The sequence below is a fragment of the Leptidea sinapis genome, chromosome Z (genome assembly GCF_905404315.1).
Source record: "Leptidea sinapis chromosome Z, ilLepSina1.1, whole genome shotgun sequence".
NCBI classification, from domain to species: Eukaryota; Metazoa; Arthropoda; class Insecta; order Lepidoptera; family Pieridae; genus Leptidea; species Leptidea sinapis.
Genome location: NC_066312.1, coordinates 24,870,335 through 24,895,951, shown reverse-complemented (window position 1 = coordinate 24,895,951; position 25,617 = coordinate 24,870,335). Strand labels below are relative to the sequence as shown.

The window sequence follows — 25,617 nt, the reverse complement described above, 5'->3', positions numbered from 1 at the left end:
AACATTTATATTATGATGAGTATTGATGTTTGTTATGTTTTTTTTTATTAAATATTATTGTCCTGTACCCATAGTACAAGCTATATGCCTAGTTTGGGGCAAGATAATTCGTGTAAAGTGTTCATATAAGTTTTCCCCGCTTATAATTAAAGCAAGTAATTAGAAATCTTAAACTTTCGTGGTTATTCACGACTAAAGTCTCGTTAAGCGATTGATTATCCTACTGCGAACTGAACAGTCCGTGATGTTCAGTTCTTTTCACTGTGACGTTTTTTTATGAAAATAAGGCATGAGACGAGCAGGACATTCAGCTGATGGTAATTGATACGCCCTGCCCATTACACTGCAGTGCCGCTCAGGATTCTTGAAAAAGCCCCAAAAATTCTGAGCGTCACTACAATAGCGCTCGTCACCTTGAGACATAAGATGTTAAATCTCATTTGCCTAGTAATTGTACTTCTAGCATTATACCTTGGTACTGCTAATCTTTCTCTATTCAACAAATTTGCACTATCGATACCACCATTTCTAAAATGATGCGTACAAAAAGGCTAGCATAGTGCCTCAATTTGATTTACGGTAAGTGTTTGATTGTTGCATCTACCGTACTCATTTTTTTTACTAGCTTCGTGTAAGGCATTTAATATTTGACGTTTGAGTATTTTTTAGTTTTTGCATATAATGTTATAGATATATATTGTAAATTAACTTGAAAATATGAATTTGTTATACCCGATCTGTTTTTCTAAGGAGCACCCTTAGAGTTTGTTGCTTGTTCTTCTCTAAGGATATCTGCCTTCCGAACGAGCTGTATTAAAAATGACATAATTCAAATGTAATGTTATTTACCTATGAAATAAAAATTTGTGATTGATTGATCGATCAAAAAAACAAATATCAATTAAATCTCTAGGATTCGATAGAGAGATTTACATAATTTTAGATGATCGTTATTGTTTTAGCTTGTTTTGGTACATTATGTTTGTAGGCCAAGTGCCGCAAAAAATTCTTTTGCGCTCATTCTATCCTACATAATATATATAGTCCAATGTTCTGGAAAGCTCCAGGCAATAATTATCGAGATGAAAATACCACGAACGCAAAACAACAGATATTGAAACAAACAGTAATAAATATTGATAAATTAATGACATATTATTCTAATCAATCATGCGGTGGATATCAGTTGGTGTATTTCTGTTTAATTAGTTTCCATACATTGTTGCAATGTAAGAGATAGGGTATATATTGCACATCTCATTCGAGGGCTTTCATTAGCTAGATAGCAACCGACTAAAGTTCACAATGTCCAGATTACTGTTTATATTTCTGTTTTTAACAATCAATGCTGTGCACGTGCTCAGCAAAAAAAGTTTTGTTTTTGTTGTGGATACTACGATATCCATGACAGACGAGATTTCAATAATAAAATCCAACATCAATGCTACGGTTGATTCAATTAAAGACTACGATGTAGAATTCATCTTGCTTCCATTTGGAGACCCTGGTAAGTACTATATTTGATATATATATTCTTATAAATATTGAATGAGCTTTTTGTTAAGTTATTTAATTAAATTATTGCCATATTCGTAAGGAAAACGTAAATTCATTTGCTTTAAGTAAAATTCAATTATGTTGCCAATAAGTTACAAAAGTAATGACAATACAGATACTTAGTGTCGGTAAGTCAATATTTTTTTATGGAGAAATATGCATGTTTATTATTAGCGTGACTTCTGTTCTATTTTGGCATTACAAACAGTGTCGTGAATTAAATTATATTTTTATAGTTTGTATTAATGCATGTCTATTATCAACCAGAATCACCCATGGCCTGATGCCAACACGTACGACACGACACTAACATAAATAACATCTCCTGTATTTGTGACGTTGCACAAGAGTGCGCTCCTCAAGGAATTTTTTGTCTAAGTACAACCATACTAGGGATTTAAACTTGTTGTGCACCTTTTTTAAGTACCCAGGTAAATACGACTTGGAAAATAAATGCGGGATAGGTTATAAATCGATTTATATCCAACTTTAATTCGAACGTAATAATTAATACACTTTTGCCATGGTAGTCAATCGACTTATACGAAAGTACTATTCGAGAAGGTCTCGATTATATAAAATATTTCAAATGTATAATAAGTCGTCGCTGGCCAGTATCGTCAATCTATTTAACAGACAAACAAAAGAATATATTTATCTATATATATAATGTCATTGTTTGATCGTATCGACATGAAACTAACACCATTCGATGGAAAATGTATGCTAGATGGTTATGGCTATTTTCGAATTCCAACGTTCCTTCAATAATTTATTTACTTTAAGATTCGGAACGGCCAGTATACCTAAATAACTGAACGTTCATTTGCATAATAAAAGTGATGGTAATTGTTTATGTGATTATAATTATTATTTTAAATACTGAACAGATATCGGGCCACCAATTAATGAAACAGCCAGCGGTTTTATTGATATGGTCCATTTAATTGAAGAAAATGGAGGAAATGATTGTCCTGAAGAGTCACTTGGAGCTATTAAAATGGCTTTAGAATGGAGTCAACCGAATTCCTACATCTACGTCTTTACCGATGCTAGACCCAGAACTAAAGATATCGACCAAATCAACACAATCACAAATTTGTGCGAAACTCAAAAAAGTCAGGTAAGTTTTTAAGCCTGCATTTTTCGAGAAATGTACCTTGCCATAATTTCATATGAATATAAAAAAGTTTGGAATTAGCTAATAGGCGCGAAGCGCGGTGTGGCAGCTTGGCACTTCGGGAGATAAGCTGTACTAGTACTTCGTAAAGTGATGGGCTCAGGGTCTTTTAGTTTCATTGTTTTCTTACTGGCTTAGTACTACTAGTAGACCATCGCGGAAGCGTTTGAATATTGCTATATAGCGTACGTAGACCTTTGATGTGTGATAAAAAATAGAGAAAAAAAATACTTTGATGAAACTCATTGGAAAAAGAAGAAAATATAACAAAAATGAAAGGAACAAAAAAATACGGGCGATCTGAGGTCGGGAAGAGAAAAAGGGGGAAAAGATAAAAATAACAAACCTAAAACATGATTTTTGAAATTTTTTACATAATTTTTAAGCTTTGTTTTCACAAATTTTCATGAGTGTAAAAAAGTTGTGGATCATTTTATTATAAACATCTTTGCTATTTAATTTTTTTCACAGGATTTGCAGTTTCGCCGGAATTCGATATTAACCGTTTTTTACCCCCCCCCCCCCTTTTTCCACTCCCCGACATCAGATCACTTGTAATTTATGTTCTTGTATCTAGTATTCCAGTATTTAAACTCTCAATACGCTTGGTAAAATTCAAAATATTATATTTATTTCTTTCTAAAATACTCTCCTTTACATTTTAAACATTTTTTAAAACATTAGGACCACGGATCTGAAGGCATCGTGATTTCTACGTGCTAATTGAAGAAACCGCTCATAAAATCTTTTCGACTCAATTCCATTTTGCGTACGTAGAACTTTGATGTGTGATAAAAAATAAACAATTTCCCGCCAATTGTTTTTTTTTGTTACTAAGAAGGTTGCAACCTTTCAAAAAATATAATATTCAAAATTCAAAGAGTTTCGATTAGCTACATGTGAAAAACTTTTAGTGTGCCCAATGTACCAACCACGCTATGTTACTTGCGTATAATTTTGCTAATAATGAAACCATACAGAACTCAAACTGAATTATTAAACTATCGTATTGGTGTAGGCCGTGTTAATTTGTAGCAACTACATCTTACATTTTGCAAGAGACATTCTTTTCCAACCATTATTTTTAATGGTTATAGAGTAACAGCACTTCGAGGGCAGGACTGAGTGGATTGCGTCAACCGAATGTTATATTCGAACAACGGCGTTAATGTGAACATTAGCACCTGGGGTCTACTCTCTTTGTCGATAATGACCCTGGTCTATTTTGTTTTCGGACACGTCAAAGTTCTTCGGGACTATAGATAATATTCGTGAACAAATGGTGAACGATTGAAATAAATGTTATTTGGATCCGACTAATATGAAGAGTACAATTTCATGCCAACCATGGGTCGTAAGTAATGACCACCAAAAATATCTGTATTATAAACGCAATGTAAACATGTCAAATTAGTACTTCAGATTTTTTATTTGAAATCTTTAAAAAGTTTTCTAAAAAGAGTTCTCAATTACGCTAATATATTATCTTTTAAGGTGCTTTTAACACACCTCGCAATCGCGGTATCGCGAATCGCGGTACTCGTTCTATCAGAAAGTTTCAAGTAAATATAGGTTATATTCTTATTTGTTTTTTTCCCTAAAAATATTGCCGCTACATATAACCATACTCTTAAAGGTACATCTTTTCAAATACACATACGATGATGAAGCTATACCTTTTAATTTATATGACTAAGTAAATCCATTTAGTTAGCTGTAAGCTTTTTGTTATAATAAAATAAAATTAAATATTAACTATGTTCTTTTACTAATAACAAAAATGAAATTATTTTAAATTTCACTAAATATAGGAATACCACTACTGTTAGCAAGGAATAAGTAAGATAAAGTTCTACCTTTATCCTTTCTAACAATTGTACTAATGCCGCTCATGCCCTTTGACCTGCCTGTAACGCTTGAGGTGAAGAAGCAGCTGCTTAAGAGGGAACCCGCCTGCTTCTTTCAGATTGGAGTTCAGACAGTGGGAACTCGGTAATATCAATACCACCCCTTATACATTACTTATGTAAAACACAGCAGGCTTTAATTTATTTCAGTTTCCTACACACTCTAAGTCGGGTATTTTACTAATATTAAATTGTTTGCGCAAGCGGTGCCGGTTCCTTCTACGTCCTAAATGTTCTTCACGTAGAGCAGCCTCTATTAAAACCATTCCTTTAGCAATTTCAAGCAAATTTGCAACAAAATCAACACAAACGAAAGCCAAAAGGTTTCGTCAAGTTGACGTTAAAATTCCGAACAAACAAATGTCATATTCAAAATTTCGTTCGCAACGTAAATGAATTAGAGTAGGTTTAGAAATATATAATATAATAGAAATCGTCAAACAATGAAGTTTGGGACGAAACTTCGAAACGAATGGAAACTTCCAATCGAAACTTCGTTTTTCGTTGAACAAGAGTAGACCTACTGGATCTTAGAGCGTCATGTATCTCTAAAGCATTCCACCATTTAAAAAGCTTGTGATCCTTATTCGGCTATTATTCTTGTGGAATTTTGCGCGTTAAACGACCGATTGTCAATCAAATCAAATCAAAATCAGTTTATTCACGTAGGTCACGGAAATGACACTTATGAATGTCAAAAAAATAAAAATAAATCTTATTGAATCTACCGCTACTTCGTAAAGGGTTGAGCTAATGAGAAGAAGTAGCAAGAAACTCATTGCCACTCTTTTATATCAAGATTTACATTTAAATACATCGATTTAAAAATCATTTCAAATTACAATATAATATGTAAAATGATGCAACAGACACACTCAAACGTAAAATAGTCAATGTCTTACACGAGTAAGTCAAAAAAGTAAATGTAAATTAATACGGCCATCCACTTCTATGGAAAAAGTTTCAGATATATACAATATCAGACACTATGGCGATGCAAAGCGCTAGATGAAATAAGTCTATGGAGCTAATTCACATTTTGTGGCAAAACTAGATTAATTCCTAGCAGTTATTATAATTAGTGGCGTGGTCTTCTTGAGGACTAGCGATGATTATGTGTATTTTTCTTATGGAGGACAAACGAGGTCACCCGATGGTATGTGATCACCGCAGCCCATACTCTCTTGTAATAAATACCATGGGAATTACAAGAGCGTTGCCGACCTTTAAAAGCGTTGATTAAACGTACATATGAATTCGAAAACCATAAAAATGCATTGGTTCATGGCGTGCGGGGATCGAACCGGGGTCTTAGCGGTGAGATACAATTATACAACCTATTGTGACACCAACGCCTCTGCATGGTTAGTATTCACTTAAATACTAGTTAATTGAATTTATTGCTTGTCGTGGTAAGTGAGTCTATCTATAAATATAAACTTGTCTGCAGGTACAATTTTTTAAATCCATTACTTTTTTATCCTAACTAACTTCTGCAAATGAGAAGTCAAGTTACAGATTTTATTTTTAATTTTGATTGTCTTTCAAGGTGCTCATATTTTTAACTGGAAAATGTTCGCCGACAGAGACAATAGATGCTGTTTACTATGATGTAGCAAAAAATTGTAGGGGTTCAGTGGTGTTCTACGATCTCGGAAGTTTGCGTTATGTAAGTAGTTATTGAAGATGAGTTGTTTTGTAAATTAAATATTATAAAACATATTTGTTTAATATAACTAATATTACGATGGTATTTCAGGCATTTAAATACATTAAGGAAACCGTGAAAACACAGTGGAATCAGGTAGACGCTCAATACGATTTCTTAAGGGAAAAAAATATTTCAGTAAGTTTACTTTTAATAATTTTATTTTTAAATTGTATTGTAATACATTCATTTCAAACCATGGCTTTCATTCAACTCATATTCACTTTCATTCCATTCTTTCCCAGTGGCTAATTAAAACTTGTTAGCATGAAGTTCCTTTACGGATAATGATAAAATAACATATTAGCTTACAGAAGACACTTCACTTCGACACCAGATACTTTACCAGTGGAGGCTCCTTTGCACAGGATGCCCGCTAGGTTATGGGTACCACAACGGTGCCTATTTCTGCCGTGAAGCAGTAATGTGTAAACATTACTGTGACTTACATTTATTGCATTACTTGAAGGGCTCCGTAGCTAGTGAAATTACTGGGCAAATGAGACTTAACATCTTATGTCTCAAGGTGACGAGGGAATTGTTGTGCCGCTCAGAATTTTTGGGTTTTTCAAGAATCCTGAGCGGCATTACAATGTAATGGGCAGGGCATATCAATATCAATTTACCTCAGCTGAACGACATGCTCTTCTTGTCTCTTTTTCATAAAAAAGATAAGAATCATTTGTCGGGCACATTAACTCTCTTTCAAAACTATATACATACCAAACATATTATGTTGGACGCCTCCAACGTACATTGCTATGAAGACGACAGTACTGGTGACGTACGTATACACGGGCCATGCAGATCTCTCTCGGGAAATCGTCGATCAGTGTCGAGAGATACTTGTGTCCAATATCAAGTCCTCTATTGATAAGGCGAAATATGAACCTTGTTCATTTCACCCCCAGAAGAACCAGAACAAGTTTCCATATTTACCACGAAAAAGATCTTCAGGTTCAAACTCGTCCATCACCGCTCTTCGACAACAATTCTCTTAAAGCCTCACGTAGTATCGGTCTTTGAATCAGTCACCTGGAAGGCAAAGCTAAATTGGCTTCGAAGAAGCTGGGCGTCATAAGTATAGCAAGGCAAGATTCATGCCGGACCACATTCTAGCGCTCCACAAAGCGCAGGTCTGGCCACATATGGAGTATTGCTATCATCTTGAACATCCACGGCATCACGAACTAACCCGAGAGTTGAACGTAAAATGGTAACATTAAATGAATGCAAGGGTAGAACTACTTAACTCTAACCATAAACAAATAGCAAAAAAAAATTATTCACCTAAATATTTAAATCTTCCATAATATCTTTTCGGCTTGAACCTTATCAGCAACAGAGTCCATTAGTTCAATAATACAGGTGTATTCAATTTTGAATAATCATTCGGGTCGATTTCCGTCAAAAGTTGAAGAAATTAAAAAAAACTAAATATGCAGTTATTGGTAGCTTATCAATCCTCCAACTCCTTTCACGACTTTTCTCTAAGTTTCCTCTTTCCGACTTGGCCATGACCGCCCTTATCAATAAACCCGCCTGTTTAATGTTTTTGTTTGACAAATTATTTATACCTCTGTTTTTATATAGCTAAATAACATTTGATATTAACAAAACTGACTGTAATATGTTTTTTCACAGTTTGCTGTTGATATGTATACCACGGATATGATGATTAGCATAGCTGGAGAACATCCAGACATAGAAATAATAAATCATTTTGGAGAAAAGGTGGATGTTCAGCGAATCATCAACACTAGTACTGCATGTGTATGTATAGAACATATTGTAATTTTTTCTTTTAGGATTGCGTATAAAATAGATTGAAATGACATGGGCGTGGAGTTAACAGAACAAGCACGCAAAACCATATAATAGCATCTTACATTTAATTTTTTTGTGATAAAATTATTAAATAGTGTTTCGACTTTTGTAATATTTAAAGAATGTATGCAACAATCTTATAATATATTAAGACCTGCTTAATCAGCAGGTCACAATAGTATGAGAAATGAGGAAAAATAACAAAGAAAACACGATTCAAAAGGTCATTTACGATTTTACATCATTTTTCTCTCCACAATTAACAAATAAAAATATTATTATAATATGACAAACATATTCAAGTTCCCACACCTTAAGGACACATTATATAATTATTTTCTTAACTTGAGCCTGTCTGTTCCAGGTGGTAATAATGCAACAACTAACCGAAGGTGAATACAAAGCAGCAGTTACAGGAGGCGACTTTGGTATGGTGACGATATATACCCGTCGAACAATACACGTAGAATTTGGTTTTTCATCAAAAATACCAAGAAGCTTAGATGAGACATCAAAGGCACCGATACCAGGTATGTTGAGTACACTTAAATAATTATTAAATATAAAAAATTTAAGAAAACAAGAATATTTATTTTATAAATCAAACATGCCTCCTAGTAACTACTAATGTGTATAAAATTATTAACATATTTTGTTTTATTGCAGGAATAAAATGTTACATTTTGGTAATATTGGATGCTAACTTGGAATTGACTTCAATAAAACTTCAGATAGCTAAAACTGGAGAGGAGATACATTTGCAGTACCAGGCGTTGGATGAAACCCGAGGATATTATATTGCCAATAATATCTTTGAGCATGGGAAGACCTTTAAACTATCTGTAAGTACAATCAACATTCCAGAAATATAACAATATATATTTGGTAATAGAGTGAACCAGGTTCAGCAAGTTGAAGTACGCACGTACGGTGACGTCAAGCTGACGACTGACATAGCCAATGAGCGTAGGCGAGTTCCGAGTCCTTTTGTAATAATAGCATTGTGCAAATTCCTCCTTCAATTAGCTGGTCTATAATTACCGAGTGAACATGGCAACTTTCCCTTTTCCCGTAAGAGTTTTCTTGAATTTAATACACTCACATCATCGAAAATACACACTAAGGCCTACCTCAATACATAAAAAAAAACTCTATGAAAGGCTTTTAATACCTTCTAAAATAGCCAACACGATCTTCTTTTGATTTGAGTTTCATTAAAAACCAATCTAGGTCTTTTACAATGTACTTGTAGGCGTCTATATATCAATATAAACGTCTTGTTTTAGTTGTCATCATCTTCATTACATTGTATAGTAAACTGGCGTAATGTTAAGTTATATATACGTAAATGAAATGTTAGAAAATAATATCTATTAATCCCTAGTTCTCTAAGAATAATTAAGCTTGGACATCATTTGTACGCCTATTACTTTTCGACAAATCAAATCGCCAAGTCGCTCGCTTAAGAACCTCAAAAACGTACACTTAAAAACTGTAATATTTTCATGTGTAATTTTAAGCAATTACTTTATAAAATTTATATTATTGTCATATTGTAATTGTTAAAATTTATGTAATAGTTTGCATGAATGTAATATTATATGTGTTTTAGATAACTGCGAGACACAAAGAAAACAATTCGGTTATAGAAGGTGTTACTCCACCAGTGAAGCCTCAAGAACCAGGTTATCTTAAAACTTTATCTTTCAATTTATATAGATAACCTTCGTTTAACTGTATCTATATATATGTAAATTATTGATATTATTATAATTTTTAACTAACTTTACAGGGAGGGATTCTTTCATCGTTTCTCCCAGAAATAAATTCTTGTCTATGTCTTAATGTGTATCATCAACACGCTAGACGATACTATAATCTATAATAAGACATTATATTGACGTCACGTATCAATATAATATTTCTGTATTTATCATAGTTATAATGTACAATATGTTATCTTATTGTCTCTATAGTAAATGTATTTCTATTCTATTCTAATAGACATCACTTCACACTATACTATACTATAGTAGTTGCGCATGCGCAGAGGGAGGCTCACTTCACGGTATCGGAAAATTATGTCGCTGTATTGTATTGTTTATAAAATTCTTCTGTCTCATAATTTTCTGTGTAACGCGGCATTATTATCAATATATCAAAATTTAATATCATCCCCTTCGTAAAAGTATATTTGGGTTTTTGTTAACTTTGTATGGAATCCAACCTTTCGGGCTAGTCTTGTACGATAAGTTTAGGGTTTACTATTTCTGTTTTATAAAAAAAACCCTGCATTAGTTTGACGGATATTAGCTTGAAGTGGTCACATTAACTTACTTTGAAGTTATTTAGCAATTATCACTGCACCAAAACTTCCCTTTTTAATTTTGTTATATAAGAGGAAGCAAACAGCAAAGTTGCTCACACTAATGAGAAGTATAAGCCTTTTTCCTAAGGACATCTATAATATGGGTTTCCTCTGGGTCAAGAGATGCTTTGCTAATCTCTGAGTTAGAAGGTCCCTAAATCGTATCGGTTCAATCATCCTGCAGCTACAGATGAATCTACGAACGGTTGATAGCGCGACATCGACGCGAACACATTTTGAATTGAGTCCGGGAATGAAATTCAGAGAGATTCTACACATCTACGCAACACTTCCAAAAAGTGTTCAATGGCTTGATCGTGGTTGTTGAAGCTGTTCTTCGTCATGTTGCGTCATATTAATGACTTTTAAAAAATTGTTTCTTGCCTCTTCCTATAATACCTAGGTTTGAATTTCATTTCCCCTTTACAGGTAGGTAACGATATGGACCCCTATTTACCATCATCCTACAATATCCTACATATATGTCTTTTTCCAGTTGTAAAGTCTGTAAAGTGCTTTCATGCAGGTTATTTCAGACTACGTTCTCTCCATCTTATCATTTTTGGAAGCAAGCAAAATCATTATTTGGGATGAAGGCAGAATGGCCCAACACACTCATCGCAGGCACTCAATCGAACTATGAACGATCTGCTTAGTGACTGTGTAATGCTATATTTTGGAGTAAAACAATAAATTCATATAGCATCGCAAAGTTCACAGACTGAAAATTAATCATAATGCGGTAGGGAGCTGGTCGGGTCAGCAAGAGATATCAATCAGCTATTAGATAAAATTAGATTGATTCACAATCACCACTGATCTAATTAGATAGATAAAACAATTCAAATGTTTACAAATAATATCCTAAATTAGTAGTAGATAAAAGTTTCATATATTTTGTAGGTATGTTAACAGAATGGATGAAGCCGGAAGTACAAATCATTGGTCCAGAAATGAATTGGGCTGAATTCGGAGACAGTACCACCTTTGCGTGCAAGGTCACAGCTTTTCCAAAGCCGCGTATTATTTGGGAAGACGACATTGGCAATACTCTTCCTTCTCAAGTAAGTAAATGGTTATAGGAATACGCACGATTTCAGTTTGCAACTCGCGTCTTGACGTTACATTAATACTTGTAAATACAGAACAGGTAAAAGTGATTTTAAATATAAATAGCATAAATGAAGTCATCCGCAGGGCATTTGCCGCTCTTAATATACCAGCTGTTTAAGAGCCAAATGGTATTACCCGCCGCGATGGCAAGCATCCTGATGGAATGACGCTGGTGGCTTGGGCACGGGGAAGGGCGCTGGTGTGGGACGCTACTTGCGTCGACACTCTGGCTCCTTCTCATGTCCAAGTTACGTCAGTTGGTGCTGGGGCTGCTGCTTCGACTGCCGAAGACAGCAAGCGTCGCAAATATGTTGGTCTCAGTGAGTCATACATCTTTGTGCCGTTTGGTGTCGAGACACTTGGCCCGTGGGGCCAGAGGCGCGGAGAATGTTCAAAATACTATCTTCGCGCCTCAATAAGGCTACTGGAAACCCAAGTGCTGGCAGCTATTTCGGTCAACGGATCAGCCTTGCTATCCAACGGGGTAATGCTGCCAGTATTCTTGGTACGCTTCCACGTAATGATAGTTTTAATTTTATGTAGTCGTAGTATTGTAAATATAGTTATAAGATTTGTTTTGATTAAATAATGACCTTTATTTTAATAGCATAATATATATGGCAAGATAATTTGTGTCAAAATGTGCCAACATTATTATTATTATTCTTATGACTTAACTAACGATAACCTCAAAAACGTTATACAATAACTACGCCATGTTCTTCACATATTCAACAATTCAACTCACCCTCTGACCTACGTGCTCCTAAAGCTGCATTACATAATTTAGTTCAAAAACTTCTCATTTATTAGATACCTTACTCACGTCGTAATACTAAACATATTGGGGATATATACTATATGACTAGCCTTCGCCTGCGGTCTCAACCACGTGTTTAATTGAGTTAAAAATAGTCTATGCTCTTTTTCATGCTTCAGACTAGCTTTATCAATACTCTATTTCTTCACAAACGTGTCACCTCTAGCAAGCTCTGCGCACCCGCGACTCACTAATAATAAATGCTTCATTAATTAGGTTAATAATTAATTATTCGTCCAAAGAAGTGTGTGTTAAAACATTCATAATATGCATTAAATACTAAAAGCGAAAATTGTATAAAATGGAGAGTTTTAGTGATCTGGGGGGCGATTCACTACTGAATTCTATTTACTTAACATAACTTCGTGAATCATTGTTATATTTTGAATGTAAAATATTTTGAAATTTCAAAATACAATTTAAAATGTTCTTTATAATTTTTATTTTTATTTCAGTGTGTACTTGTAGAGATCCCATCTGTTTACCTGACCTATGCCAATGTTGCGAATGCTACGAGGAATGCCAACATAACCTGCATGGCGGAGAATGCTATGGGTGCCGATGCAATTTCACTTAAACTGTTTGTTAACAGAACGAATACCTTTAACGTTTTGAAATCGCCTTCAGGTATGTTCATTGATTTGTTTGTTACCAGCTGTTACCAGTGCTACCATATTAATTGATGTTCCAATGATGCCACATGCATATCATCATCATCATTTCAGCCAGAAGATGTCCACTGCTGGACGAAGGCCTTCCCCAAAGACCATGACGATCGGTCGTGCAGTGCCCTCATTCAACCTGCTCCGGCGATCTTCACCAGATCGTCGGTCCATCTTGAGGGGAAGGGGGGGGGCTACCAACACTACGTATTCCGATACGTGGTCGCCATTCGAGGACTTTACTGCCCCAACGGGCATTTGTTCGTCTGCCCTGCCCACTTCCACTTCAGTTACGCAACCATCTGGGCTTTGTCGGTAACTTTGGTTCTCCTACGGATCTCCTCATTCCTGATTCGATCTCGCCGGAGACAGGCATATATAAACGATTATACCAACGACGATTTATTATATTAATGGTCGTTGAGGTAGCATTCGTAAGAAACGTTTCTTCGTTTTTGCTCCTTCTTGCCTTATAAATCCGACTACTTCGAAAAGGTCTTTTCATTTTTCGAGTAAATATATCACCTTTGATACTCACAAATAATGCGGCTTTCTATTGGTAACATATTTTCAAATATGTACCAATAGAAAGCCGCGTTTTATTTGTGTGTTATTTTTATTCATAGTTAGTTAAGATTAGTATATTCATTCTAAATACCTTCTCCCATATCTAACAATTATACTAAAAAGAATTTCAAGTACATCTGAAAGTATCAGAGAAAGCGTGCCTAAACAAACGAAACTAAATGAAACTGTCAGTCTTATAATATTATAATAAATTTCAGATATTACAGTTGGGTACGGGGAGGAAGGAAAGTTATACTGTGAGGTAGACGCATATCCGACAGCGGAAATAACTTGGCTACATAACAATACCGCAGTTGTAGAAAATGATAATATCATGTTTGAGCCAGAAGAACATACGTTGGTGATACGGAATATGGATATTGAGAGCACAGGCGAATATATTTGTAAAATTGAAAACGAGGTTGAATCAAGATCACTTGGTGCGTCAGTGTTTATAACAGGATTAGGTACGTATAATGCAATTTTTTTTTCATGACAATAATAAGTAGCGTTAAAGATGCAGTGCCATGTTATATGATGCTCGTAGTTCTAATACCGGGTTCTCTGGTAACTAACAATGGCAAATTATGGGCAACAAACAAAAGAAAGAACAGTACGTATGTATCGAGGGCCAGTAAAAGAAACGGGAACCCCTTCGTTGAAATTCGTTCATTCAGGATGAAAGTTTTATATTATGAAACACATAGCTTTAATGACTCTCATCTCAGAGTCAATGAAGCTATGAAAAAAATTAGCCCAAAAGTCGTCAGTTAAAGATCAAAGACGATTAAAGTAAATACTAAACCAGCTAAATTTGATATACTATAATGAAATAAACGAAATGTTTAATCAATGTATTTATGAATAACATTATACTGATACCATACAAGTAATTGGTCACTTGGTGGTAACTGAACAGCCGAACAAAATTTCTGGCAAAAACTGAATGTCTCCTACATTACGTAGTACTCGTTTTTTTTAAGTATATATATTCACACGAAAATAAAATTGAATTCCTAATTTTGATTGTTCATTAATGTAAGTTCCTTCAAAATGAAACTGTAAATCAATGATGGGTTGTTAATGTTTGTGTCTAATTATATTTCAACTGCCGTCTCCGACCTTCACAATACACACATCCTCACATTTTGGGTTTGGTATTCATTAACCGTGGGGTTAGAAGGAAAATTTTACCACATGCAACAAACTATAGTAAATAATAATTTGAATATATAATATAATATACATTCGATTACGCCGTATCTAATCAAATAGTTGTAAGGGATAATTATATAAATTAATATTTGGAGTTATATTTCGGATGATTAACATTATATAATTTCGACATTACGTAAAATTTTAGTAATAATGATGTAATTCATAATTCCAGGTATTTTAATTCTTTCAAAAGTATTATTTTTAAATATGCGTTTTTCAAGTCAAGGATGAATAAATTGGCATAAAATAAATACGCACATGGCGACTTATTAACACTTTTACAGGTGGTCTGCCTGCATCATTAGATATTTCACATAAAAATAATATTTTTTTGAATACTTTTCACATCTATATGCGGTATAGTTATGTCCAATAAAAGATCGTGATCTATTCCAGTTAAGGTTGGCTAAGTTTAAAGTTGAATGCACCAATGATGAGCAGTCGAGTATCGAGCAGAGATACTCTTATTATTACATCTAGTGTCGTAATAGTTTAACTTATCCTAGTTTAGCTAAAATTCCCACTTTCTAAAGTTAACTAAAATTCTATGAAAAATAATACAACAACAAAAGCTTTCTGAAAGCACCGTGATGCTAAAATTACCGAGACAATTGTTTTATAAATTGCTCTTTAATATATTCTAGAAATAAAAAGTGATATTTTTTTATGCCAACAGAAATGCCTGAAGTAAATGTAGAAAGTTCAGAAGTGCTTCTACAGCCTGGTGATTTTACTGAACAACAATGCAGGTAAAAAAACATGTATACGAAAAGTAATAATCTATATATATAAAAATGAATTGCTGTTCGTTATTCTCGCTAAAACTCGAGAACGGCTGGACTAATTTGGCTAATTTTGGTCTTGAATTATTTGTGGAAGTCTAGAGAAGGTTTAAAAGGTGAATTAATATGAAAATGTTCGGAATAAAAAAAAACAACAACAATTTTGTCTTTCCTTTGATGTGTCGTTCAGAAATCAAATTGAAATAATAGTTTAAAATGAATAACTAATTAGAATATTAATTGTATCTTTCTAACTTTCTCAGGAAGTAAGAAACAAACTTAATTTTAACTATAGTTGGTAGAATAACTACAGATGTTAACTATGATGGCAATACAACGTTTGCTGGGTCAGCTAGTAATAGAGTTAAAAAAATAACAGAGTGAGCCACTGAGAGAGAAGTCCTGACTCCTTGTAATGTTGTCCTGTCATTTAAAATCATATATTAATGAAGATTATATTCAAATGATCTTCATTATATTGGCCGTCGTTAAGAACGAGTCTACTCTAGAATATATAATATAAGAATGAAGAAACTCACTTGCCAGTATTTCAAATTTCGTTAAAGTTATTGGTATGGTTACAAAGAACATTATTATAACTCACACCTTAATTTCAACATTATTCACTACTCGTATCAAAAAACTACTCAATTGTTTTTGCCTGGTCTGAAAGTTGTTAAGCGAAAGAGAAGAGGATATAATATGAATGAATAAATGAAGACAAGAGTAAGAAGAAGTACCTTTATCTGACTTGAGTTAGCCGTCGTTGTTTCTATGTGGACAAAGCCATACAGGCATGGTATACGTGATCACCTCGACATTGCAACCTTACGTGCCTATTCTTATATCTCTTTCTGTGACTGCGAGTGTGAAGGAAGTGACCACTTGAGAGTCCAGTACTGACTGCCTAGTGTCCCTGTACAATTGGACCTCCTTTATTTGTTGCTAGCCGGGGTAACGTCACTCACCGCTTATTGCTCTCATCTGAACATCTGACGTAATATTATGTTATATGTCTGATATAGTTTAAAAATACTACGTAAGTAGCCATCCCCACACTGTGGTAATACTTTCAGGTGCTATAATAATAATGTAATACATTTCTTTTAGTATCTCACTTTATTATTATAGGGACTCTCCGTTTGTTTATAGTTATTTATGCAACTGTTGTGTAATAAGGGGTATTAAAACACGAATGTGGATTTATTTCACGAGGCGAAGCCGAGTGCCAAAATAGTATCACATGAGTGTTTTAATACCTAATTATCAACAGTTTCATACAAGACTTTATCTACACCCAGAATATGAATCCTCTAAAAGATCCTGAAACAGTAAGCTTACTGCTAACATTTAAACAGCAAGTGCTAGTAGCAACCTAATATCATACATTACTACAAATAAACTAAGTACTTATTAATGAAAGAATTATTTATTTTAGTAGTAATTTACATTTTGTATAGTGCAATAATTTAAATTCTCTTGAATATTATGTTCTTTTGCAGCGTTTAAAATACATCGTTCTTTTTTTGTTAACAAAACAATATAAATATCGAAGAAAAATGGCGGGGATTCGAATAACCTACTTTTTTTTTACGGCGCGCGACGTTCTGGTAGTGTGGAACGCGCGTAAACGTAAATGTTCTTTTTTTTTAAATTCATACAGATACCACGCATCGAGCAATAAGAATGTGGCTGTTTGTTAAAACTCTTTGAGCATGAAGGGATAGAAAAAAAAATAGGAGTGTTGTTATGAAATTCAGTACAACATTACAACACTCGATTGGATGATGTAATGGTTATTAGAACAGTGGGTGTTTTAATGTTGGCAATAAGCTTACTGTTTCAGAATCTTTAATAGAGGATTTAAAGTATGGGTAGATAAATATTAATAATGTAGGTACATTTACTGATCGTTAGGTTTTCTGTCTTTTTTGTGAAGGTAACACCTTGAAAAAACCTTGCTGTGTACTACGTTGTGCACAACTCATAAAATAAAATACAGCCTCCAAATGGGTCAAATTCAGATTAAAAAATCGTTATAAAACATCAAAGCATCTGTAGCATTATTTGGTCACGTTAAGTTTAAATTTCGTTTAAAAATCGCATTGCTATGCACATAATCCATTGACTATGCAATGTGAAAATGGCGATTGTTTGCTGTTTACGTCTTTGGACGATCTGTTTATTCCATAAAATCCATAAATTCATATTGTTCCAGTATAACAAAAGGCTTACCATTACCTATAGTTAGCTGGAAGTATAAATTGTCAGATGGATATGAGTACATTGATATACCTGAAGGAGTCTACGTGAAAGATGGCACACTTAAGATTTCTTCAGCGGAAACGTTTCATGGTGGGGTGTACGTCTGTGAAGCCGAAAATATATTGGGAACAGACATGGACCAGATAACCGTCAAAGTTCAATGTAAGAATAATATTATTATTTATTTTCTTATGCAGTTACCATCGTTACATGTTTAGTATATATAGTCTAAAATTCTCATGTCGCGGTGTTTGTAGGTAAACTCCTTCGAAACAGCTTGACCGATTTTCATGAAATTTTGAGTGCATATTGAGTAGGTCTGAGAATCGGAAACATCTATTTCTCATCCCCCTAAATGTTAAGGGTGGTCCACGCCATATTTTTTAAATTTCTTTGACATATCTTTATAATATTTGTTTTATCAAATTTTCACCCATCTACGATCAACAGTTACTTTTGTATCGCTATTTTAATATCGGCAATAGGTTTGCTGGGTCAGTTAGTATATATATAAAATTTAAAAAATTATAAAATTAAAATATGTCACTCGATTAGATCATAACGCATGTTGCAAATCGAATGAGTTCAATAATTTCATATAAAGAGGTTGCCATTTTTATGTAGTAAAAAGCACTTTGTGCCACCCGGGTAAAAAATCCGATCCCCTACTCGGAAGTACCGAGGCATCGGTCACACCTCTTGCCAAACAGTAGACCATTGATTCAACATTAAAGTATTGTTTTAATTAGTGCTAAACTAAACTCAAAGCAAGTATATACATTATTGTTCCAAATACCCGACACCCCTTGCTTCCAGGCGTCAATAATGAAATGCGACGATGAGTCACTTATAATTATTGACGACTGAATAATGACAATATCTTTATGTATTAGATGTCAGATTGGATTTGTGCTTAGTTAAATAACATATAAATAATGTTATATCAAAATATTTTGATATGAAAATAAGGGCAGGTTTTCATTTGATGGAAATTGATACGCCTTGCCCATTACAATGCAGTTCCACTCAGGATTCTTGAAAAACCCAAAAATTCTGAGCGGCACTACAATTGCGCTCGTTAGCTTGAGACATAAGATGTTAAGTCTCATTTGCCCAGTAATTTCACTAGTTATGGCGCCCTTCAGAGTGAAACACACTAATGTTTACAAATTACTGCTTCATGTTAGAAATAGGTGCCGTTGTGATACCCATAAACTAGCAGCCATCCTGTGCAAAGGAGCCTCCCACTGGTGAATGTCAATGACGTTCTAGAGACATATTATCATTTGTATAATTCTGTAATTCTTTTGCACTTCAGAGTGTCAATAGCATGTAACTTTGCTTTGAATTTTTTAACCGACTTAAAAACAGAAAAAGGTTGTCAAGGTCTAACCTAAAAATATGTAAAATGTATGAATAAAAAAATATGTGATTATTTTTTTTTCAAGCGTTATCCCTCACTTTTGGGATTGATTAAATTAAACTTGTAACCAAAATTTATGAACGATGCGAGAGTCGAACCCGCGACCTCTCGGTTTCCGTCCGAGCTCTTATGTGAAATGAGTGTGCTTTATATGTGAAATGTAATATCTAATACAATAAACGCGTTCCATACTTCAATTTGAAAAAATAATGTTTTAATGTAGTAACCAAATTTATGGCCACACTAGTTATACTGTTAATTTCGAAGAACGGACTTCTTAAATGTGGCACAGAATTTATTACATAATATTAGTACATTCCATTAACAAAATAATATGAAGAGTTGTATCGTTTAAAGTATCATCAAACGTATTCGATAGAGGATGAACAAGTCATCAAACAAAAAATCGGGTGGTTGCGTGGTGTTAGAAGTAAAAAGACTGCGGGGACTCTTTTGCGTATCATCAAATAACATTTGAAGCTTGGTGCTTGCTGATCTTCAATATGCACCACAAACACTAACGACCATTCTCAATATCTCCGGTTGTAGCCTACTTGAGATACTAATCGTAACTCTCGTTGACTTTTCTGTCCCAATAAACTTATCTACGGTATCTCATCTTATCCGTACACGCTGTTAATGGGAGTACGTATAGCTTACCAGCGATAGAAGTTTGTATATAAATTGCAATTCACGCGTCCAAATATAAGGTGATAAGAATGACTTATAGGTTTATAGGCACGGGCTTAGATTACTGACAGCTAATTACTGACAGTAGAAGGTTGTAATTTATCTCTATTTGTACATAGTAAATCAATTCCTACAGTTAAATTCAATTCCTTAAGTTTTGACATTTGAGCACTCCGACAATCAAAATGACAAAGTATACACTTATAGCTTTATAAGTAATCAGAAAGTGCAACGTGGTCAACATTCTTCGCCACTTAAGGTTCGTTAAAGTTAAAGCGGTACAGATATGAGCCAAAGATGTAGATGGTATTCCTATTGAAACCTCTTAGAATGTAATATGATTTTTAAATTTACTTTGGATTTTCCAGCAAGCCTTTTATTCTGTTATAATTTCAAAGGAAAACAGCAATTCCTTACAACTAGATAAGGCAATAGACGAAATGACGTCAAGTGATTTCGTCTTTGGGCTATATTTACCGGCGGTGTCATGTAACGTTACGCGAATTGGTACATATTATGGACCTGTGGAACGCTAAGACCGACTGACCGGAAGCCTGTCTCTTGATAATATAGATACGTAATATTATTCACATTGCAGTTGCTCCAAGAATTAAAAACAAGGACGAATCCATGGTAGTTCGTAGAGGAGATGCAGTGACGCTAGCATGCAACGTGGAGGCTTTTCCCAAAGCGCAAGTACATTGGGAAATGCAACAAGATGATGTCATCATCGCTCTAGACTCTTCACACAAAACCGATGAGAGTCACACACACACGTAAGTAGACCACGCGCAACGTAAGGAACCACCAACGAATCACTCCAAAATTTATTTATTTAGGCAGAACTACAAAGAGTAATCAATGAATTTAACAATATTTTGATCTTTTACACTAATGTGTTGCTAATTATGCGCATCTCTTAATGACGCACAATCTACGTCTAAAGCGTTTAGTGAGTATGTTTAATCTTGCTGACAAAAGTAATTTATGAATCCTGGAGTTACCTCGTGCGTTAGAACACGAATCTCGTCAGTGTCAAAATCGATATAAAGTGAAACTGGGATGCACCAAATATGAATTTCAAATGAATGTTAAAAATATGATAAATTATAATTTCATACTATTACTATGTGATAGAGGAGCATATAAATAACATTAGATATTATGAGATTTAGAGATTTTTTCATTTATTATATAATAAATATAATACAATATAAAAATACCCTCAAATTGATGGATGTTAGACGCTAAATGGCCCTTCAGCCTCTGGATGATGTCATTGACTCGCGATATACGCCGCCATATGACAGATTATATGAAGGCGGCCACAGAACGTTACAAAGGCTACAAAGTATTCGCACGAGATTTGTGTTTTGGGTAGAGACAACTGACGAAGCTGAAGACCGGTGACGACAGGGTCGTTTCGTCTAAACCCTGAAGTTTTGAGAGAGTTGAAAAGTTCTACAAACAGTTATACATGACTGTACGAGTATATGTTACCAACAAGGCTTAAGACCCAAGAGCCAAATTAATTCGACACTATACCGAAGATCTCAGGCGTAGGAGATTAGTATGGCCCTATAACAGCTTAAAAACAACAAGGTGCCGGGTGATGATGGAATTGACGAGCTTCTAAAAGCTGGTGGTACTCGTGTGCTTAAGATCCTCCAGATGCTACTCAATACTCCTCCTCGAGGGCAAAACGCCGCAAACATGGTGGTGTTGTTCTTGTAAAAGGGCGAAAAAACGCTTTTGAAGAACTTTTGACCCATATCACTTCTGAGCCCTCAGCTTAAAAAATCAGCTTAAAAGCTGTTTTCTAAGGTTATCACAAAATGTCTCGTGCGCAGGTTCGACGACTTACAGCCTCCCAAACAAGTCACATTCCAAAAAGGCTTTAGCACCATAGACCACAAACATACCACATGAATACATCACTCACCTTCGCTTCGCAGCTTTGCAGCTCAGATGGGTAACGTTCGAATGTCTGTAAAATCTTCTCGTTCAAAATACCACAGTGTCTGAAGACGAAGGTAGTCAACCAGCTCGACGGACAGATGGCCGTTGGGGCAGTAAAGTCCTCGATGGCGACCGTCGGTCCCCCCAAGGTGGACTGACGCTCTGGTCAAGATTGCCGAAATAGATTGGATGAGAGCAGCGCAGGACCGATCGTCTCGTGGAGATCTTTGGGGGAGGCCTTTGTCCAGCAGTGGACGTCTTCCGGCTGAAATGACTATGATGATATTATAAAATTTCACAATCTCATCTTGTATTATTAAATAGTATCCTCCATCGTACGGACGGAAGGACAACGTTGACAAAGCAATAGGTAGTTAGATAACATTACATGTGTACCTTTGTTCATCTCTCGGAAATCAATAATAACTTTAGAATTCCTTATTTATTCTAAGCTATGCATACACTATACTGAATTAAAATTATTAATATAAAAAAGGATATTACGCAAGCGCAAAACGACAGCTCTTTTAAGCATGTTGCAGCTAGCACTCCTGCTAGCTGAAGTCGGTATGGGCAGTTTCTTTGCTTACCTTTATTGCCCTTAGATCTAGACGGCTTTGTTGAAAACACCTTTCTGAAGTATCCATACACTGTGTTCATTCTTCTTTTTAGATAAGGATTGAAATGTCCTTGGCCACGGGACATTGGGCGTCAAAATAATTTTGCTATTTACTGATTATATAAGCCGTTTTTTTCAGTTTTGTAGCTAGAGCTAACGATTCTGGAACGTACTATTGCATCGCTGAAAACAGTATGGGTAAAGCTGTTAGAACGGTGAACGTTACCGTGATGGGTGAGTTAAATATTTTATTTTATTACATTGCATATCTATATATGTACTACGATTATAAGAAAACATAATATGTCGTATTGATAATGACTGATGTCTAATAATGACGATATGCAATGCTACACCTACTTACCTATATAAATGCAACTGGACAAGCTGTTCCATATGTTTGACAGCAATTTTTTTGTGCCAATTTGAAGCGCCACTTGCGAGCGTCCAGAGAACTAATTTTGACGTATAATACAAATGGCTACGACGGCACGTACAATACTCTGAAGTATTTTAGCATTTTGAATTAATATCGTTCGTTTTCCATGTTATTTTAACTTCAAGAATCAACGTTATAATGTACACAATTTTATTTTGTTTATTGTTTTCCGCCATCTATCGATGTTTGCTGAGGTTGCATCACTAGTTTTAGGACCGCAGACTGGCCAACAGTGCCAAAATGGCGAATATCAATCAGACACAAAATCACTTTAACAGCCGCCAGACCAGTGGTATATGGTAAAGGTTTTATACATACATACACCACATGTTACACTTTTTTTTCGGTATAGATAATAATGCAAAGCGTGTTTGTACTCATCATAATAAAGCAGATTAAAAGACCGCATGAATCTTATACCTACCTTAAAGCCATATTACTCCAATCAATTTCCTATTGTTGGAAAAAAACTCGGCGGTGTTCAGATGGTTCGTGGACAAGTATATCAACCATTTCATAAGAATATATATGAATTTATTGATATTTTTTTTAGTTTCGCCGTACATTAAACCCCCACTTATTAAGAATATCACGCAGCCTATGGGAACAGATGTGAACTTTGAGTGCTACGTTGCACGAGGAAGTCCAGTACCGTCATCAAGGTGGGAGTTCATGTCTCCTAATGGCAATATTACTCTTTTGGCTACGTAAGTATTGAATTTGTATTAAAAATCTAGTATCACCTAGTTCTAGTAACATAAAACTTCCCTAAATGCCTCGTCAACCATCGGACGGATTGCCAATTTCGCGGCCATCTTATTAAGAATAAAGCCAAAGGTTTCGAAGAAACAGAAGATCTCCGATAGGTCGAAACACTGCTTCATGCTAACCCACATTTTAGCTGTCTCCCACTCAGAGTCCTCTCGCACCCAGTCGTCAGAATGTATGTTGATCATTGTGTCCATTAGTTGTTAATTATTATATACATGTGATATGTTTCTTAAACATTTATCATCGCGGAATTTTAACAAAGTAATTATATTACACATTATTAAAATATATATCGTGAGTACCCGTCATAATAATTACTAAATAGATGATATTGACATCGACTAGATCACTCGACGTTGTGTAGAGACTTCGCAAAATTGTGTATCGTCTACCGCATGTACCGCGGGAAGTATTCCGAAGAGTTGTTTAACCTGAGTCGCAAACTAGTATATCATCCTCATCATAATTTAATGTCTGGCGTTTCCGAAGTACCTAAGTGTGGGATTTCAAGGAGCTTTCTTCCACGTACAACCAAATTTTGGAATGAGCTTTCTTGTTTCGATACTGAGCTTAGAGCGGTATTTCCAGGACTAAGGCTGACTGCTACTCTGCTGTGATTCATCTGGTGTTGCAGGAGAATATGGGTGGGGGTGACCACTTAATATCACAAATATTTTTTTATAGAAGACGATGCTTCCAAAAGAAGTTTTGTGATTGTTGGTTGGGAGGTATAAGGTATAAGATTACCCTATACTTCATAATTTTCAAGAAATTAATAAAAAATAGTTAGTTTTTTGCTCACTCACTAGAGCGACCACCATCACCCTCCACACTCTGTGCTCCATGTACAAAGTAACGTCTCTCTCGGTATTTTGCCTAAGTTTTCCGAGTAAAGGTCAGATCATCTCCTAGTAATCTGTTCCATAGTAACTTTCTTGTCAGGAGAAATTTCTAGGTTGCTAATACTCGTCATGCGTTAGTATTTGCAAACTTAACAGTAAACCATTCATATTTTTTTATATTTAAAATCAATGATTTTATAACTTTAATAAGTTTATGAAAAGAGAATGGCTTTATTTTCTTCCTATATTTCCATTTCACTGATATTTATAATTTGAATAATTATTTATACTTGAACGATTATTGCATCTGTCTCTATATAATAAACGTTTGACGATACGCCACTGTGACTCAACTGTTACGCATATCTTAATGTTATTTATTCATTTTTTATTTGGGCTTAGAAACTTTTATAAAATTTATGGAAAATATGCATCATCCTTTATTAATAATGGTATCTTTATAATCAGGTCACTCATCCTCATCACATCTCATCCTGATTATTGTCAGAAATACGAAGAGATAAAATTTGTAATAATACAATTACTTAACTGGGGAAGTTTTTTTTTTATATTATAGTGGTATAGTGCAAATGCTAATTTTTATTTAACACTTTTTTTCAGTGGTCATTCGATTGGTCCTCTTAATTATATTCTCAAAAATATATCCAAAAGAGACGAGGGAATATACAGGTGCACCGCTGACAACATGCTGGCTGTGGACACAATACGTATTGCTCTTAAAATCATACAAAATTGAAAGATATTGATTATGTAACCAACCCCCTATGTTATTTTACTTCAATTATTATAGTCGTTGGAGTCTCGTGTAAGCATTGTAGCGCCTACGAGTATATTTAGAGACTCCTTTATGATATCCTTAATATAAGTATATGTAACCAA

The 25,617-nt window shown here is 34.7% G+C and overlaps 1 protein-coding gene across 1 annotated transcript; it reads left to right on the top strand.

The window, feature by feature from the left end:
- The first annotated feature begins 1,322 nt into the window (after positions 1 to 1,322).
- Positions 1,323 to 25,617, top strand: LOC126978804 (hemicentin-1-like). The gene is made up of 17 exons (XM_050827885.1): positions 1,323 to 1,507; positions 2,448 to 2,680; positions 6,194 to 6,313; positions 6,404 to 6,490; positions 7,997 to 8,125; positions 8,544 to 8,709; positions 8,846 to 9,021; positions 9,792 to 9,864; positions 11,451 to 11,611; positions 12,936 to 13,107; positions 13,928 to 14,176; positions 15,604 to 15,676; positions 17,928 to 18,136; positions 20,686 to 20,863; positions 22,805 to 22,899; positions 23,658 to 23,811; positions 25,339 to 25,617. The coding sequence occupies exons 1-17, from the start codon at positions 1,405 to 1,407 to the stop codon at positions 25,472 to 25,474; spliced, it is 2,514 nt and encodes an 837-aa protein (XP_050683842.1). The 5' UTR covers positions 1,323 to 1,404; the 3' UTR covers positions 25,475 to 25,617.